Here is a 16,233-nt window from a genome sequence, read left to right as displayed (position 1 = left end):
TTAAAAAAATACACAAAATTTTGACAGCAAGTGAATGCATGTGAACCTAACTTGGATTATACAAGTAACTTCATGAACAGAAACTCTTATAATGATATTTATTATATTAGAGTTTTCTTAATTAGTAGTATACGTTTAATATTATTTCCTAAGTAAACAGGAAAGATGACTAATTCTGTCCCCATCATGTGTTCAGATACTAAATATTCTTGAATTAAAAGGTAAAATGACTTCAATTATAATTTTGAAAATTTTGAGAGTAGAATTTTTAACATTAAGATAACAATTCATATTGATTTGTATGAATAACTTATTTTTTGTCTATTTTTATAATATCTACTGTTTCCGGCTGTAACCGGTGTGGCTCAGTGGATAGAGCGTCGGCCTGTGGACTGAAAGGTCCCAGGTTCGATTCCGGTCAAGGGCATGTACCTTGGTTGCGGGCACATGGGAGATGTGCAGGAGGCAGCTGATCGATGTTTCTCTCTCATCGATGTTTCTAACTCTCTATCTCTCTCCCTTCCTCTCTGTAAAAAATCAATAAAATATATATTTTTTTTAAATCTACTATTTCCGAATAGGAGGCTGCTGAAAATTCTTTGGCATTTCTAAATGGAATATCAAAGAAATGAGAAGTAAATAATAGCATATTAAAAATGCTTCCAGCCATGGCTGATTTTGTTCAGCGGTTAGAGCATCAGCCAGCACACTGAAGGGTCATGGGTTTGATTCATAAACCTTGGTTGCAGGTTCAATCTCTGGACCTGGTTGGGCTCAAGCAGGAAGCAACCAATCAATGTGCCTCTCTTACGTCGATGTTTCTCTTTCTTTCTCTCTCTTCATTCTCTCTCTCTCCTCCCCCTCTTCCACCCTCTCTAAAAATCAATGGGAAAAATATCCTCACTCCTCAAGTGAGACTTTAAAAAAAAAAAGCTTCCATATCTTTTTACTAGTAAAATTTAGGCACTGACTGCTCATTTAGCTTAAGAATTCAAACATTCAACTTGAAAACCATTGTCAGTGATATATTTAGCAACATAGTATTCATTCCTTTCTATCCATAACACCAATACACGGGTTCCCTTCAAAACAAAAAAGAGGGTAGCGGGTAATAAAGGAAGGTTTCACTTGAATTGGGGACTAAATTCCTCCTTTATGTTATGACTGTTTTATTCTTTGCTTCCATGAACATTTTAGGACAGTAGTACAATTACTTGCTTATGTCTGCAATTTTGAAAAATGTGATTGTGGTTAAACTGCACCATACAATGCATAATAATATCGTTTCACCCAACACTTCAGACAAAAGAATATCTAATGCAACAGATATTCATGCAACAGATCTGACCAAATCTGGGGGTTGGATGTTTTTTCTATCTTATAAATCCTCATACTGCTTTCACATGACAAAAATTATCATGGCTTAGTGACTACATGGTTGATATCTGAAATCAAACTAATCTGCTTGGAGTTATTCCACTGTCTAAAGCTCCTAATCCTCACTGAATAACAGGGTACATTATAGGTTTACTGCAGAGGACTGCTGTGAAGGGTCAATAAGATAATATACACAAAGGACTAAATGCAGTGCCTTACACATAGCAAGTGCTCAATAAATTGGTGGTTGTTATTATTCCTTAAACATCTTCATGACTTACTGAAATGCAGCCATCTTTGTTGACTAAATGCATAAACACCACTCTGTTTATGTAGCAGTATTCTCTCAAAAATTAGCATGCTTCATTTTCTGAAAGGATGGACCCAGTACTTTACAGATGAAGGTGAAAAAGCCCTCACAGTCCAGAGGGTTTCTCAGAAACTCATGCTGAGCCAAGGTCCAGGTGGGTCTAAAATCTCCTATTGATATATTTCTAAAGGAAGCACGGATGGCTTTAAAATGACCAGAAGGCAGCATGGTGGGGAAATTGTGAAAAACAGAATAATTCTCAGAGGCTTGTAAACTGATGAGGCAACAGACACTGTCTGGAGATACTGATTACAAATGCCCTCCAATAAGCCTCTCACTATAGCTTTTCAGGAATGAGCTACTGGATGGTGACAGGCAGTATTACAAGCACAGCACATCTCTGTGGCCCAGCCAAACAGAAGCAAATGAACATCTGCTCACTTGCTGACAGGAGAGAACTAAGGCATACCTGCAACCTGAAAGATTGATGTAGCCAAAGGTCCCAACAGAGTCATATTATTTCCTAATTTTTACAAAGCCTGTAAGGTAGCAGCACTGTTTTCATATCAGCAACAAAGTATTTGGGGAAACAAATTAATACACTGCACATGCGTCTGCTTTGGATGCAGCCACTGTTGCATTTTAGAGCACTCAAATGAATAACCCTGCTGCCTCAGCTACACTGGAGATGATAAATTTGGGAATTTTAAGTTTTATATTTAGCTACTACACATATTTAATCATCAACCCACACAATGTGCCCTTTGGGAATGGACAGCTGAAAAAAACAAGGAAGGTATTTTAAAAGCTCTAACCTAGCCCTAACCGGTTTGGCTCAGTGGCTAGAGCATCAGCCTGTGGACTGAAGGGACTGGCTCAGTGGCTAGAGCATCGGCCTGTGGACTGAAGGAACCCGGGTCAAGGGCATGTACCTTGGTTGTGGGCACATCCCCAGTAGGAAGTGTGCAGGAGGCAGTTGATCAATGTTTCTCTCTCATCGATGTTTCTGGCTCTCTATCCCTCTCCCTTCCTCTCTGTAAAAAATCAATAAAATATATTTTTAAAAATATAATAAAAAAAATAAAAGGTCTAACCTACAAAACCAACAGGTTCCAGCTCTGCCCAACATCCAAATGAGTTGCTCTACCAGTAAAAAGCCTGACCTAAAGAGAGACAGTTTGACATAAAAAGATAGTTCAAGACTTTTTTACCATCCACTCTGTTTGAAAGATGGAAAAGATGTGTAAACACTGATAAAATTTATATATAAACAAGATTCCCATGTCAGTCATTAAAGTTTATACAAGCATGCAGACAGAAGGACTTCAACAGGTTCATCCTGCAGCATCTAGTCAATGTGACTCAATCCCCTCAAAAGCACTCTTGGCTCTGTATTATTGCTTTTGTTGTTACTGAGAAAAGACAAAGAGGCATAAGGGAGTAAGAAGAGAAGTGTAAGAAATAAACTAGAAATTTCTAGCACTTCAATAGCCACATCAAATTAGATACATTATTGGTATCTGGATTCTCATTCCACACACCAAATCCAGGAACACATTATGTCTCATTCCCAAGCCTGTCAAAAGTTTTCTCTTTGATGACAATATACCAGTAAGGGGTTAATATCCAATATATGTAAGGAACTCATACAATTCAATAGAAAATAAACAATATGGGCAGAGCACCTGAGTAAACATTTGTACAAATTGCTAACATTAAAAGGTGCTCAGCATCACTGATTATTAGAAGAATGCAATCAAAACCAAAATACACTTCACACATGTTAGAGTGGAGAGGATGTGGAGAAAGGGAAACCTTTATGCACTGTTAGTGGGAATGTAAATTGGTCCAGCCACCATGGAAAACAGTATAGAGCTTCTTCAAAAAATTAAAAATAGAACTACCATATGATCAAGCAATCCCACTTCTGGGTATATATTCAATGGAAATGAAATAACTGTCTCAAAGAGATAGCTATACTCCCCTATCTGCAGCATTACTCATAATCACTAGGACATGGAAACAACTCAAGTATCTGTGGATGGATAAATGAATACAGAAATGTCGCGTGTACATACAAAGAAATAATTCAGAAAAAAGGGAAATCCTACCATTTATGACAATATGGATGGATTTAATGGTATTATGCTAAGTGAAATAAGTCAGACAAAGAAAGAAAAATATTATATATAATCTCACTTACATATATAATCTAAACAATCCAAACTCATAGAAAACAAAGAGTAGAGAAATGGGGATGGAAAGAGACCTTGCTTTGGGCGATGGGTGCACAATGCAATGTACAGATGATGTTTTATTGAGTCGTACACTTAAAACCTGTATGGTTTTGTGAACTAATGTCACTCCAATAAACTCAATTAATAATAATAACTTTTAAAAAGAGCAGAATGGTAGTTGCCAGGGGCTGTTGTATGAGGGAAATGTTAGTCAAAAGATACTAACTTCCAATTACAAAATGAATAAGTTCTGGGTATCTAACATGCAGCATGGTGAATATAGCTAATAGTACTATAATATGAACTTGAAAGTTGGTAAGAGAGTAGATTTTTTTAATTTTTAAAATATTTTTAATTGATTTTTAAACAAAGAGGAAGAGAGGAGAAGAGAGAAACAATGATGTGAAAGCAAAAATATCAATTGTCTGACTCTTGCACACCCCCTACTGGGGACTGAGCCTGCAACCTGGGCAAGTGTCCTGACCAGAAATTATAATGGCAACCCTTGGGTGCATGGGGCAGGGCCCAACAAACTGAGCCACACTAGCCAGGGCAAGAGAGTAGATTTTAAATGTTTTCAGCACACAACAACAACAAAAACAACCTATAATTATGTGAAGTGATCGGTGGGTTAACTAGCTTTATTTTGATAATCATCTCACAATATATAACTGCATCAAATCATCACTTTGTACCCTTAATTGTACATAATTTCACATGTCAATTCTATTTCAATAGAGCTGGGGAAAAACTCTTTTCCCATTAATATGGAGCTGGGAACATTCCCTGAATCCCACCTATAGCATCCTTAGTGCCCCAAATAAGTCTTTGTTAAATAAGTGAATCAATCATTTAAATGCCTAATGCTTAATGGCTTAAGATAACCTCACAACACACTGATATATCATTTAAATTGAGTGCAAAGGCTCAAAATGACAGAACTGTGTTTCTAACCATACAATTCCATTTAAGTTTTATCTGTCCAGGTGTCATTTAACCATCTACTAAGTGCTTTTCTTTTCATTTCTTCGAATACACATTTAGTTTACAAAAGCCTGAAAATTCCAAAATACTGTGATTTTATGACAGCTCAATTAAAAAAAAATATGCCATTCTTATATCTTATAATTTAATTTTTATAATAGTGACCCTGCTCATTCTCCTGCCTTTCCTCTTAGCCATTCAAAATAGCTGAACTTAAAATTAAATCCAATTCAAGTACTATATTTAAGCAAATGCTAAATTCATCACATATCAAATGATTTTGCACTCTTTAACGAAATTATAAAATTGACTATATTACACTATCTTAATAAAGATGATAAAGGAAACCCACTTGGGCTAAATTGGCTCACAAATCAGGTTTAAAAAGCAAATTAATTCAGAATAAAATGCTTTAAGATCCTCTTTTAACTGGAAAATTTTGCTTGGCTGTCCCAAATGTTAAAATATGCAATACTTTTCCAAGAAGCCTTGTAATAATTATTAGATTATAATTTCCACCATACATAAGTTTTATTAGGTTGTATAAATAAGTTTATATTTTAAAGGTTTGCTTTGACTTTATTTCTCAAAATTATTTTGGAAAATAAAGGCTGTATTGAATAATTTGAGTTTAACCATGAAATGAATATGACCATTATTTCATGTCAGCAGCATTTGGAATTAGTATTTAATTAAACAGTCTATTTCCTCATTACCCAACATAACCTGTTCTCTCAAAAGCATGAGAAAAGTCTGAAAGGGAAGTGAGCCTTAAGAATAAATGAAAAGAAATAGGACATTGAAATAGTAAGAGAAATAAAGAAAAAAACAAGGAGGATTCAAGAATTTAAGAAGAAAATCAGAAGGTTATATTTTACTGATATATCAATATATCTTAATATTTATCAACTCCAGTTTTGAGAGATAAACTTAAAGCCTTTTTTAAGTGTCTTTTGGGGGTGACTGCCCAACCCAATTTCCTGGATCTATTTGGTCTCAACTCTTAAAAGTCCTGGCAAATCCCTCAGTCCTATGCCAAATGGGACAGTTAGTCATCCCACTTTTAATTTACCTAGTACTCTCTAAATATCAATAAAACCATATTTTTAAAGGAAGTTCTTTTTTTAAAAAATTGAATCTTATCATCTTTCTTTCAAAAATAGCTAGAAAATATAACAAACATACCTGAAACTTCTGGGAGCACTGAATTCTGATGGCCTTTCTCTCCCACTGATTTTGGGCTACAGCTATGTTTTGCCATAAAGGTTGAATAGGACCCCCACATGTAGTTTGAAGGCCAGCTGTTAATTTGGCACTCCTATGACTGGAGAAGTAATAAAATGTAATCTGTGAAAAAAATAATTAATATTCAAACAATTATAATAAAGAAGTTCCCAAGTGTAAAAAGTTTTAAAGTGCTGTGTGCTTTCAAATACCTGACAAGCATGCAGATTATTCATCGGAAGAAAAACTCGGCTTCTTAAGTTTGAAGGAAAGTCCGCTTTGGAGACCAGTGAGAGAAAGTGGGCTATTAGAAACAAGAGTCAGCATTTAGATTTAGGGTAATCACTGGTAAGCTTAGTTAATACACCAGGCAGTAATTCAGGCTTATATCTACATTGGATCAATATATTTTTGCTCAAAGAATTAAACATTTAACTATATCATTTGCTTTTGCAAATGATCTGACTGATATTTTTATATTCATTATATTCCCCACTGAAATAACTAATTGGGATTATATTCCCTATAGCACTATTATGGCCTGCAGTCCACAACCCAATTTAGCTTATATAATGCAGAAAGTTATAATTCTGCAAAGATGGTATCCAGAGAAAACATTATGTTAGGATTGCTCTCCAAAATAAGCAATTCAATGAGGAATTCAAAAGAGATCATTATTTGCTGTGATTCTCTCCAGAAAGGATTTGATCAAATGTCCCAGCTTTTTCCAGGATTATGGAAACAATACTGAGCCCTGATACTCTCTTGTATGCTGCAGTACAGACTGTGCCAGCTACTGTTTAAACGCCTATAAAATAAATGTAGTCCTAGCTAGTGGTTAGAGTGTTGGTCTGTGGATTGAAGGGTCACGAGTTTGAATCTAATCAAGGGCACATGCCTCGGTTGCCCGTTGGAGTGGATGCAGGAGGCAACCAATCGATGTGTCTCTCTCGCATCAATGTTTCTCTCTCTCTATCTCTACCTCTCCCTTAAAAAAAGAAAATGGAAAAAGTATTCTCGGGTAAGGATAAACAAAAATAAATACATACATACATAAATAATAACATTCTCTGGACTTTCATAGATTTCCTGTAATACTTGACAAGGCTGTAGTATATAATCTGAGAACCATTATTTTCTGTGTGTGCCACTATTTGTCAAAAAGAATGAAAAAATGATGTTGATGATGTTATGATGATATGTCTACCCTAGTTATTTAGTGGTATTTTAAAGCTAAGTTAGAAATCAAATTTAATTGTCACATCATTAGTAATCAATAGTAACATTATGAAACTTTACATACCTCTTTTTCTCTAGACCTATTCCAAAATTGTACTCTAATTAAGCAGAAAGCAATGACATTAATGATTACTTATAGATATAGTCTGATGCATAATTGAAATTCCAGCAATAACAGAATGTACTCCCTGGAATCTATAATAATAAAACCGTAATATGCCAATTAGACTGGATGTCCTGCCAGGGAAGCCTGGGTCCTGGGTGCCGGCCAGTGGCTGGAGGGAAGCCCCAGTCCAGGGTGCCAGAGGGAAGCTGGTGCTGGCAGCCGGGGGAAGGAAGGCCTACTCTTGCATGAATTTCATGCATTGGGCCTCTAGTTATTACATAAACATAATTTAGATGACGGTATCACAGTGATACAAGTGGACTATCAGTTTGTTCCTACTTCATATTCAGCAGTTAAAGCAAATGTTAAGCAAGTGATTAATTAAATAAGCCTAAAGAGCCATATTAAAATATTGTTTTAAGTTTCAATAATATTATTAGCAATGCAAATGATAATAGTATTCAACAGGCCCTAAATTATTGTTTATAAATATTCAGCTACTAAAAAAACATTCATAAATATATAGGAAAAATTGCTTTCATTTGTCAAGAAAATTACTTAATCATGTTTATTTCTTAAAGTTTGGTCAAAAATCAGATTTGCTACATTATGCTAATAAGTAATAAGAGTAGCATTTGCAATAAAATAAATTATTTAAATAAGTAAGATATTTTATAAATATAAACTATGACATCTGTTATGTGCTATGACACTGTAAATTCTGTATTTTGTCAGAAATTAAATAAAGGTTAATCTTTAGGTTATCATGCAAAGTAAAGTTTTAAATTCAGAAACAGCTTGAGTTCCTTTAATATTTATACTGGTAATAAGCTTTCCTTCCATGGACAAAAAAAAAGAAGAAGAAAAAAGTGTTCAAAATGCATCCAATAGCAATTTCTTGCTTTCTACCTTTAATTTCAACTTGGTGATAATAACAGACATATTTTAAATGCACTTGTAATTTTACCTTATTCTCTACAGTATGAGTAGAGAATTTCTTGCTTTCCATAAGACCTTAGTCATCAAATCTATGATTATAAAAGAAAGAAGCAGATCCTTGGCAGCATAACCTTTTCCCACATGCCCATTCCCTCACCTGACACCCCTCCTACTACTGGCTCTAAACATCAAGAAGACACTTGTGAAGCTGACAACAACAAAAAACTCTAACCAATGTTCTCTCCACACACCTCTTACTCCTTGAAGGAACATAGTAAATCAAATCACACATATATCATCACCATCATGTATTTGCTATTAATCTCTAATATATTCACTTGTTTGTTTAAATGATTCATAAATTCCTATTTTAAACCTACCTCCCTAAAAGCAAGTGCATAGAATATCTTCAAAATATACTTAAAATAAAGTTGTGACAAAGTGTTAATTATTAAAATTACAAAGAACATAAACCGCATGATTTCATTTATAATTATAAATGTTAATGCTAAAGGGCTTTCAAAATTATTTTTTCTTATTTGTTGAGTAGGTGTCGAAGTAAAATCCAACATAACCAAGATTGATGACCAAAAAAAGAAAGTATATAAAACATAAAAGCAACAAAAAACATGAATCAAGTCTTGAGGCTAAATCCAATAACTTTGGCAGTGAATTCCACCAACTTTGATCCTCAGGAAAGAGAAGGTAAAATTTTCAGTCTTGCTTTCTTCAACTAGTAACAGGCAGTCTTGTGTTTCCTCCATTTCCAAGTTCTAAGTGATTAATGGGTATGATTGTGAGCAGGAGAAACATAAATCCCATTGCATGCTACAGAGTAATAAACTGGCTCAAAGGAACTAAAAACATTGAGTATTTTAGCAGTGAAATAATAACAGTTCTTAAGAACATTTTCCAAAATATCAGGCTGCAGGAATGGATCACCATGACAAGGTCCAAGACCTGAAGCAAAGGTTAAAATGTCAACCCTAACCGGTTTGGCTCAGTGGATAGAGCATCAGCCTGCGGACTCAAGGGTCCCAGGCTCGATTCCAGTCAAGGGCATGTACCTTTGTTGTGGGCACATCCCCAGTGGGGAGTGTGCAGGAGGCAGCTGGTCGATGTTTCTCTCTCATTGATGTTTCTAACTCTCTATCTCTCTCCCTTCCTCTCTGTAAAAAATCAATAAAATATATTTTTTAAAAAAAGGTTAAAATGTCAAAACTTAGAAAGGAAAAGGTGTGTTCATCTATGACAGAAATACGCCTTAGTTGAGATAACATAGAGGAAATAATGGTCTTAGATATAAAATCCCTCTCTCTATTGATATAGAGAATGTCAATAAAGAGAAATTATAAGTATCAATAACTAATCATTATCATTATAATTAGTTATTATGATTTCTAAAAATCAAAATTATCATTCAGTATTGAGGAGTACTCAATATGTAAAGATGTAATCTGTGGCAGTAGCAGCATAAAGATGGGAAGAATGGAGCTACGCTGGACAAATGTTTCCATAAACTATTGCAATTAAATTGGTATTAATCCAATCTAGATTGTTTTAATCCCCAGGCAACTACTAAAATATTGTTCAAAAATATATAGGGGGGAAAGTGAATCACTATGACACAATAAAAAATATCTATGTAGCACAACCAAAAAAAGAAAGGCCCTGGCTTGTTGGCCCAAATGGATGGAACATCATGTACACCAAAAGGTTACAGTTTGATTCCCCATCAGGCCACATACCTAAGTTGCAGGTTCGATCTCCAGTGGAGGCTCCTACGGGAGGCAACTGATTGATGTTTCTCTCTCACATTGATGTTTCTTTCTCTCTCTTTCCCTCCCTCTCTGTAATAAAAAGAAAAAAATAAATACAAAACATAGCCTCAGGTGATGATTAAAAAAGAAAAAGAAAAAGGAAAAACAAATATCAGGTGGCAAGTGTGAACCTTATGTTATCTCTAACTGTGATATGTAAATGGATAAAGTATCCAATCAAAAGTTTAAGGTTGGTATCCTATATAATAAAAGCCTAATATGCAAATCGTCCCTTCCACCAGGAGTTCGACCAGGGGGCAGGCCGGTGGGCCAACCACCTACAGCCCCCTCCCCCTGGCTGACCCACCTTGGTCAGCACCGGTGGCAGGCGGCTGAGGGAAGGGAGGCCCCTAGGGACCCTACCCTGTGCACTAGGCCTCTAGTATTATATAAAAGTATGACCCACTCATAAGGTGTGTCTCTTATAGAAATCTTGTAGAAAATCTTATATAATAAAAGGCTGATATGCAAATAGACCAAATGGTGAAACAACCGGAACAACCAAACAACCAGTCACTATGACATACGCTGACCACCAGGGGGCGTGCGCAGAACATGGTGGGATGGTGGAGCAGGTGAACGAGGGCACCAAACCAAGGCGGGGAGCTGGTCACTGTCATGGGGGCAAGCCTCTGGTAGTTACCGAAAATTCTTTGCTCCTATGCACCACAGTCCCACCCGGCGCTTGCACCTGCACTGGCACCGGCCCTGCTCGCATCCACTGCTGGCACTGGACCCTCCGCTCGCACTCACTGCTGGCACGCAGCGCCAGCCCAAATTGATCGGTGCCATCAGCAGGTGCGAGCGGCAGCTGCCAGCCCCAGTTGCCCCTCAGGGCTTCTCCACCTTACCCTGCTCCTGAGGGGAGATTGGGGCCGGCAGCCACCTCTTGCACCCGCTGCCAGCAACGGCACCACTTGAACCTGCAGCCGGTGTCAGAGCCGGAGCCACTGCTCGCACCCACTGCCAATGCCTGGCACTGGTCCTGATCACTCAGCGCTATCAGTGGGTTCGAGTGGTAGCTGCCGGCCCTGATCACCCCTGAGGGATCCTCCACCTCCCCCTGCTCCTGGGGGGTGACTGGGGCAGCAGCTGCCGCTTGCACCTGCTGCTGGCACCTGCCCCAATCAGCGGGTGCAAGCGGGGTCAGCACCATCAGCGCATGGGAGCGGGAGCGGGGGAGTGGGGCTGCCAGCCAACAGGGCACCGGAGGCTGCAGCTGGAGGGGCCAGGTGAGGGCATGGAGGATGGGCTGAGACCCACCCCTGTGCCTACTGAAGCCTCAGGGCCCACAGTTCCTTTCAAGGTGCACAAATTCATGCACTGGGCCCCTAGTATAAAGATAAAAACATAACATACCAAAAAAAATTTTAACAAGAAGGAGAGCTAGAATTCCAGGGGGAGGGTGGAGACATTTTAACACAAAAAAAAATTTTTTTAGATAAAAAGGACACTTATGGTACAGCCCACTCTGCCACTGCTGCCCCTGGCACCACCACCCACTCCAGGCTGGCTTGCGGCGGGTGACCAGGGCGCACACTATGGCCAGCCAAAGTGGGCGAGCACACGGCCATGGCCCCGTGGCTGCAGCTCTGCTGTCTTCTTACCTGTCAACACCTGTCTAAATGGCTCACAGCTGGCAGTAACCGCGGGGGGAGGGGGGGTGGCGGTGTTCCCAGCAGAGCATGGGGCACCAACACCTGTGGTTGGAGAGGAGTAAGGCCGGCTAGGAGAAGCAGTGAGGCTGCACAACATCACCTTCAGATATGACAAAACATAGAATGGGCCAAGTGAATCTGTTCCAGATTGGCCCTTTGGTTGTCTCTGACGTAGGCCTCGGTTCCAACCTTGGTTCCCTACTTATCAAATCAGACTGTTCCACATACTTGAATCCTGTGGGGAAGCGTGTGATTGCTGACACCCAGAACATCACCATCAGTCAGTTCGCCTGCCACGACCAAGTGGCAGTCACCATTCTTTGGTCCCCAGGGGCCCTTGGCATCGAATTCCTAAAGGATTTCGGGTAATACTGGAGGAGCTGAAGTCAGAGGGAAGACAATTCCAACAACTGATTTTAAAGGACCCGAAGCAGCTCAACAGTAGCTTCAAAAAGAACTGTAATGGAATCTCAACCTTTCCTGAATATGAAGTTTGAGACAGATTTCCTTGTCAAGATTGTCCCTTTTCCTTCCATTAAAAACGAAAGCAATTATCACCCTTTATTTTTCAGAACCCGAGCCTGTGACTTGTTGTTACAGCCGGACCACCTGGCTTGCAATCCCTTCTGGAAGCCTCCGAACCTGAGTATCACCCAGTACGGTTCGGATATGCAGGTGTCCTTCGACCACGCACCACACACCTTTGCCTTCCGCTTCCTCTACCTTCATTACAAGCTCAAGCATGAGGGACCCTTCAAGCGAAAGACCTCTAGACAGGAGCAAAATACAGAGACAACCAGCTGCCTCCTTCAAAATGCATCTCCAGGGGATTATATAATTGAGCTGGTTGATGACACTAATACCACAAGAAAAGTGATGCATTATGCCAGTGGTTCTCAACCTTCTGGCCCTTTAAATACAGTTCCTCATGTTGTGACCCAACCATAATATTTTCGTTGCTACTTCATGCCTGTAATGTTGCTACTGTTATGAATCGTAACGTAAATATCTGATATGCAGGATGGTCTTAGGAGACCTCCGTGAAAGGGACGTTCGACCGCCAAAGGCGTCGCGACCCACAGGTTGAGAACCGCTGCATTATGCCTTCCTGCCAGTGCATGCCCAGCGGGCTGGGCCCATCAGAGCTGTTGCCATCACTGTGCCGCTGGTTGTCATATCCGCATCCGCAACACTCTTCACTGCGATGTGCCGAAGGAAGCGACAAGAAAACATGTTCACATTTAGATGCAGAGAGTTCTGAGTCCCCCACCTACACCTCAGCACTACACCTACACCTACACCACAGAGAGGCTCTGGCCGCGGCCGAAGGTCGTCTTCTGCTTTCCAGTGGAGACGGCCAGAATGCATGGACACTCCCTTCAGGACTTCTGTGGCTGTGAGGTGGCTCTGGACCTGTGGGAGATTATAGCCTCTGCGAGAAGGCCAGAGAGAGTGGGTCATCCCGAAGATCCTCGAGTCCCAGTTCCTCATCGTGGTCTGTTCCAAAGGCATGAAGTCCTTCCTGGACAAGAAGAACTACAAGCACAAAAGCGGCGGCCGCAGCTCGGGGAAAGGGGAGCTCTTCTTGGTGGCCGTGTCCGCCATCGCCGAGAAGCTCCGCCAGGCCAAGCACAGCTCCTCGGCGGCGCTCTGCAAGTTCACCGCCGTCCGCTTGGATTATTCCTGGGAGGGAGCGGGTCCTGGCGTCCTGGACCTGAGCACCAAGTACAAGCTCATGCACCGCCTGCCCCAGCTCTGCTCCCACCTGCACTCGCGCGAGACCACGGCCTCCCCCGAGACCACGGCCTCCCGTGAGACTACGGCCTCCCACAGCCCGGACACGTCAGCAGGAGAACTACTTCCGGAGCAAGTACGTGACCATCTGCAATATGCCACAACTCATCTCCAAGGAGCCGGACTGTCTTGTGAAGCAGTTCATGCCCTCGCAGCCTCCCCCGCTCCACTCCCGGGAGCCAGTTCAACTCGGGCCTGGTGCTGAATGACGTCATGTGCAAACTGGAGCCCGAAAGTGACCTCAAGACTGAGGTGCCAGCCCCGGGTCGCCTGAGGGTCAGCAGCTGGGCCCCACGAAGCCATGGGCACCCCCGTCCTGCACGCCCGGAAGGCCGCGGCCGCCTTGGCGTGCCTCAGGGCTCCAGCATCTACGACTCTCTACTCGGCTGTGCCCTCCTCCGAGCTGTCTCTGCCCCTCATGGAAGAACTCTCCGCGGACCAAACTGGAACGTCCTCGCTGACCGAGAGCCTGTCAGCCTCCTCAGGCCTGGGTGAGGAGCACTCTCCTGCCCTTCCACAAGAGCTCCTCACCTCTGGGGTGTATAAAACAGAACCTGGTTGTTGCAGCTACACTGGTGAACTCCACGCTAACGAAACGGAAGAGTTTAAGCATTGTCACTGTAGCTGCCCCCTCTCTCTGGTTCCCAGCTCATCTCTCTGGTTGTGCAGCCCACTTGGAGCTGAGGTCTCCTACAAGGATGTTTGGAGTGAAATTCGTGCCAGTACTTGTTCTCCTTGCCCTTATCCTCTAACAGATATCTTGACAAAGTCTCCAATTTTCTAAAACCATATGGAGCTCAGAAAGACATGTCCATAAGATCTGACAATAGCTTGCCATGGTAGGTCAGACCTTGGGTTAGAGCCAGTTCTGGAAGGTAGGGAGGAAACATAAAAAGAATCAGGAAAATACCTGCACTGATCATCCAGACTTAATTTATCTCTGCAAACTTTGTCTATTCATTGTTGGCTACTTTGATTTGAAATGCTTTGTAGAAAAAGCACTTTTAATACCTTCACAACCACAGAAATCAAGTGTCAGTCTCTCTGGAACCCATGTCATTAGAGATGATACTCCTGTCCACTTTAGGTGTGGAATTTATGATGCCATGGCTGTTTAAAAGGTCAAGAAAGTGACTGGCCGGAACCGGTTTGGCTCAGTGGATAGAGCGTCGGCCTGCAGACTGAAAGGTCCCAGGTTCAATTCCGGTCAAGGGCATGTACCTGGGTTGCGGGCATATCCCCAGTGGGAGATGTGCAGGAGGCGGCTGATCGATGTTTCTCTCTCATCAATGTTTCTAACTCTCTATCTCTCTCCCTTCCTCTCTGTAAAGAAATCAATAAAATATATTTTTTTAAAAAAAAGTAAAAAAAAGAAGGTGACTGAATATATAATCACTTTTCATAAAAATGAGTCTTAATGTATTCATGGGGGCATGACTGGATGAGGTGGGGGCCAGGATGACCATCTAGACCAGCGGTCTACAACCTTTCGGACTTCACAGACCACCAGTGGTCAGGGGACCACTGGTTGGTGACCACTGCATTAGAAGGAATCAAGAGTAGATTAGATGAAACAGAGGACTAGATCAGCAATTTGAAAGATAAGGTAGCAGAAAATGCTCAATCAAAACAGAAAAAAGGAAAAAGCTATCCAAATAAGGATAATTTAAGAAGCCACTGGGACACCAAGTGTACTAACATTCAGGAAAAGAGAGAGCACACAGGATTAAAACCTATTTGATGTAATAATTATGAAAATCTTCCCTATCCTGGCAAAGAAAACATAGATGTAAATCCAGTAGGTATAGAGAGTCCCAAACAAGGTGAACCCAAAGAGGGCCACACCAAAACACATCAGAATTAAAATACAAAAGTTTAAATACAAAGAGAGAATGTTAAAAGCAACAAGAGAAAAGCAGTTAGTTACCTAAAAGGGATCTCCTATAAAACTGTTAGCTTATTTCTCAACAGAAACTCTGCAAGCCAGAAGGGACTGGCATGAAATTGTCAATGTGATGGAAGGCAAGGATCTACAAGTAAGATTATTCTACCCAGCAAAGCTATCATTTAGAATTGAAGGACAAAGAGTTTCCCAGACAAGAAAAAGTTAAAGGAGTTCATCACCACCAAACCAGTATCACAAGAAATATTAAAGAGACTTGTTTTAAGAAGAAGAAAAAATATATCCTATCTAATAATAGACAAACATGGTAATTAACCATACATCCACTATGCTTCCCATTGGCTAATCAGCAGGATATGCAAATTAACTGCCAACAAAGATGGCGGCCGGCAGCCACGCAGCTAAAGCGAACATGAGGCTTGCATGCTCCAGTGATGGAGGAAGACAAGGTTCCCCACCTGCCGTGGCCCAGCTCTGAGCTCCAGAAGCAACAATGTTTCAATTATAGAAGCTAAACAAACCCAGACACCTGCTTTCAGCCAGCCACGGCCTCAGAGCTTAGAGTGCCAGTGATGGCAACAGAGTTTCAATTATAGAAGCTAAACAAACCCAGATACCTGCTTTCAGCCAGCCGCGGCCTCA

The 16,233-nt window shown here is 40.8% G+C and overlaps 1 protein-coding gene and 1 pseudogene across 1 annotated transcript in view; one reads left to right on the top strand and one right to left on the bottom strand.

The window, feature by feature from the left end:
• LOC102261090 (MAM and LDL-receptor class A domain-containing protein 1) overlaps nucleotides 1-16,233 on the bottom strand; it is a gene marked incomplete at its 3' end in the record, with an annotated part of 431,828 nt that overhangs the window by 380,680 nt on the left and 34,915 nt on the right. Inside the window, exons 4-5 of the mRNA XM_014543905.1 lie at nucleotides 6,345-6,436; nucleotides 6,094-6,255 (exon numbers count right to left, since the gene is read on the bottom strand). Coding sequence (XP_014399391.1) covers nucleotides 6,094-6,255; nucleotides 6,345-6,436 — 254 coding nt within the window. The remainder of the gene's footprint in view (nucleotides 1-6,093; nucleotides 6,256-6,344; nucleotides 6,437-16,233) is intronic.
• LOC102260814 lies at nucleotides 11,809-14,183 on the top strand (annotated as a pseudogene).

The sequence above is a fragment of the Myotis brandtii genome, unplaced genomic scaffold (assembly GCF_000412655.1).
Source record: "Myotis brandtii unplaced genomic scaffold, ASM41265v1 scaffold341, whole genome shotgun sequence".
Classification (NCBI taxonomy): Eukaryota; Metazoa; Chordata; class Mammalia; order Chiroptera; family Vespertilionidae; genus Myotis; species Myotis brandtii.
The sequence above is the reverse complement of the archived record's forward strand: the minus strand, read 5'-3'. Positions and strand labels throughout refer to the sequence as shown.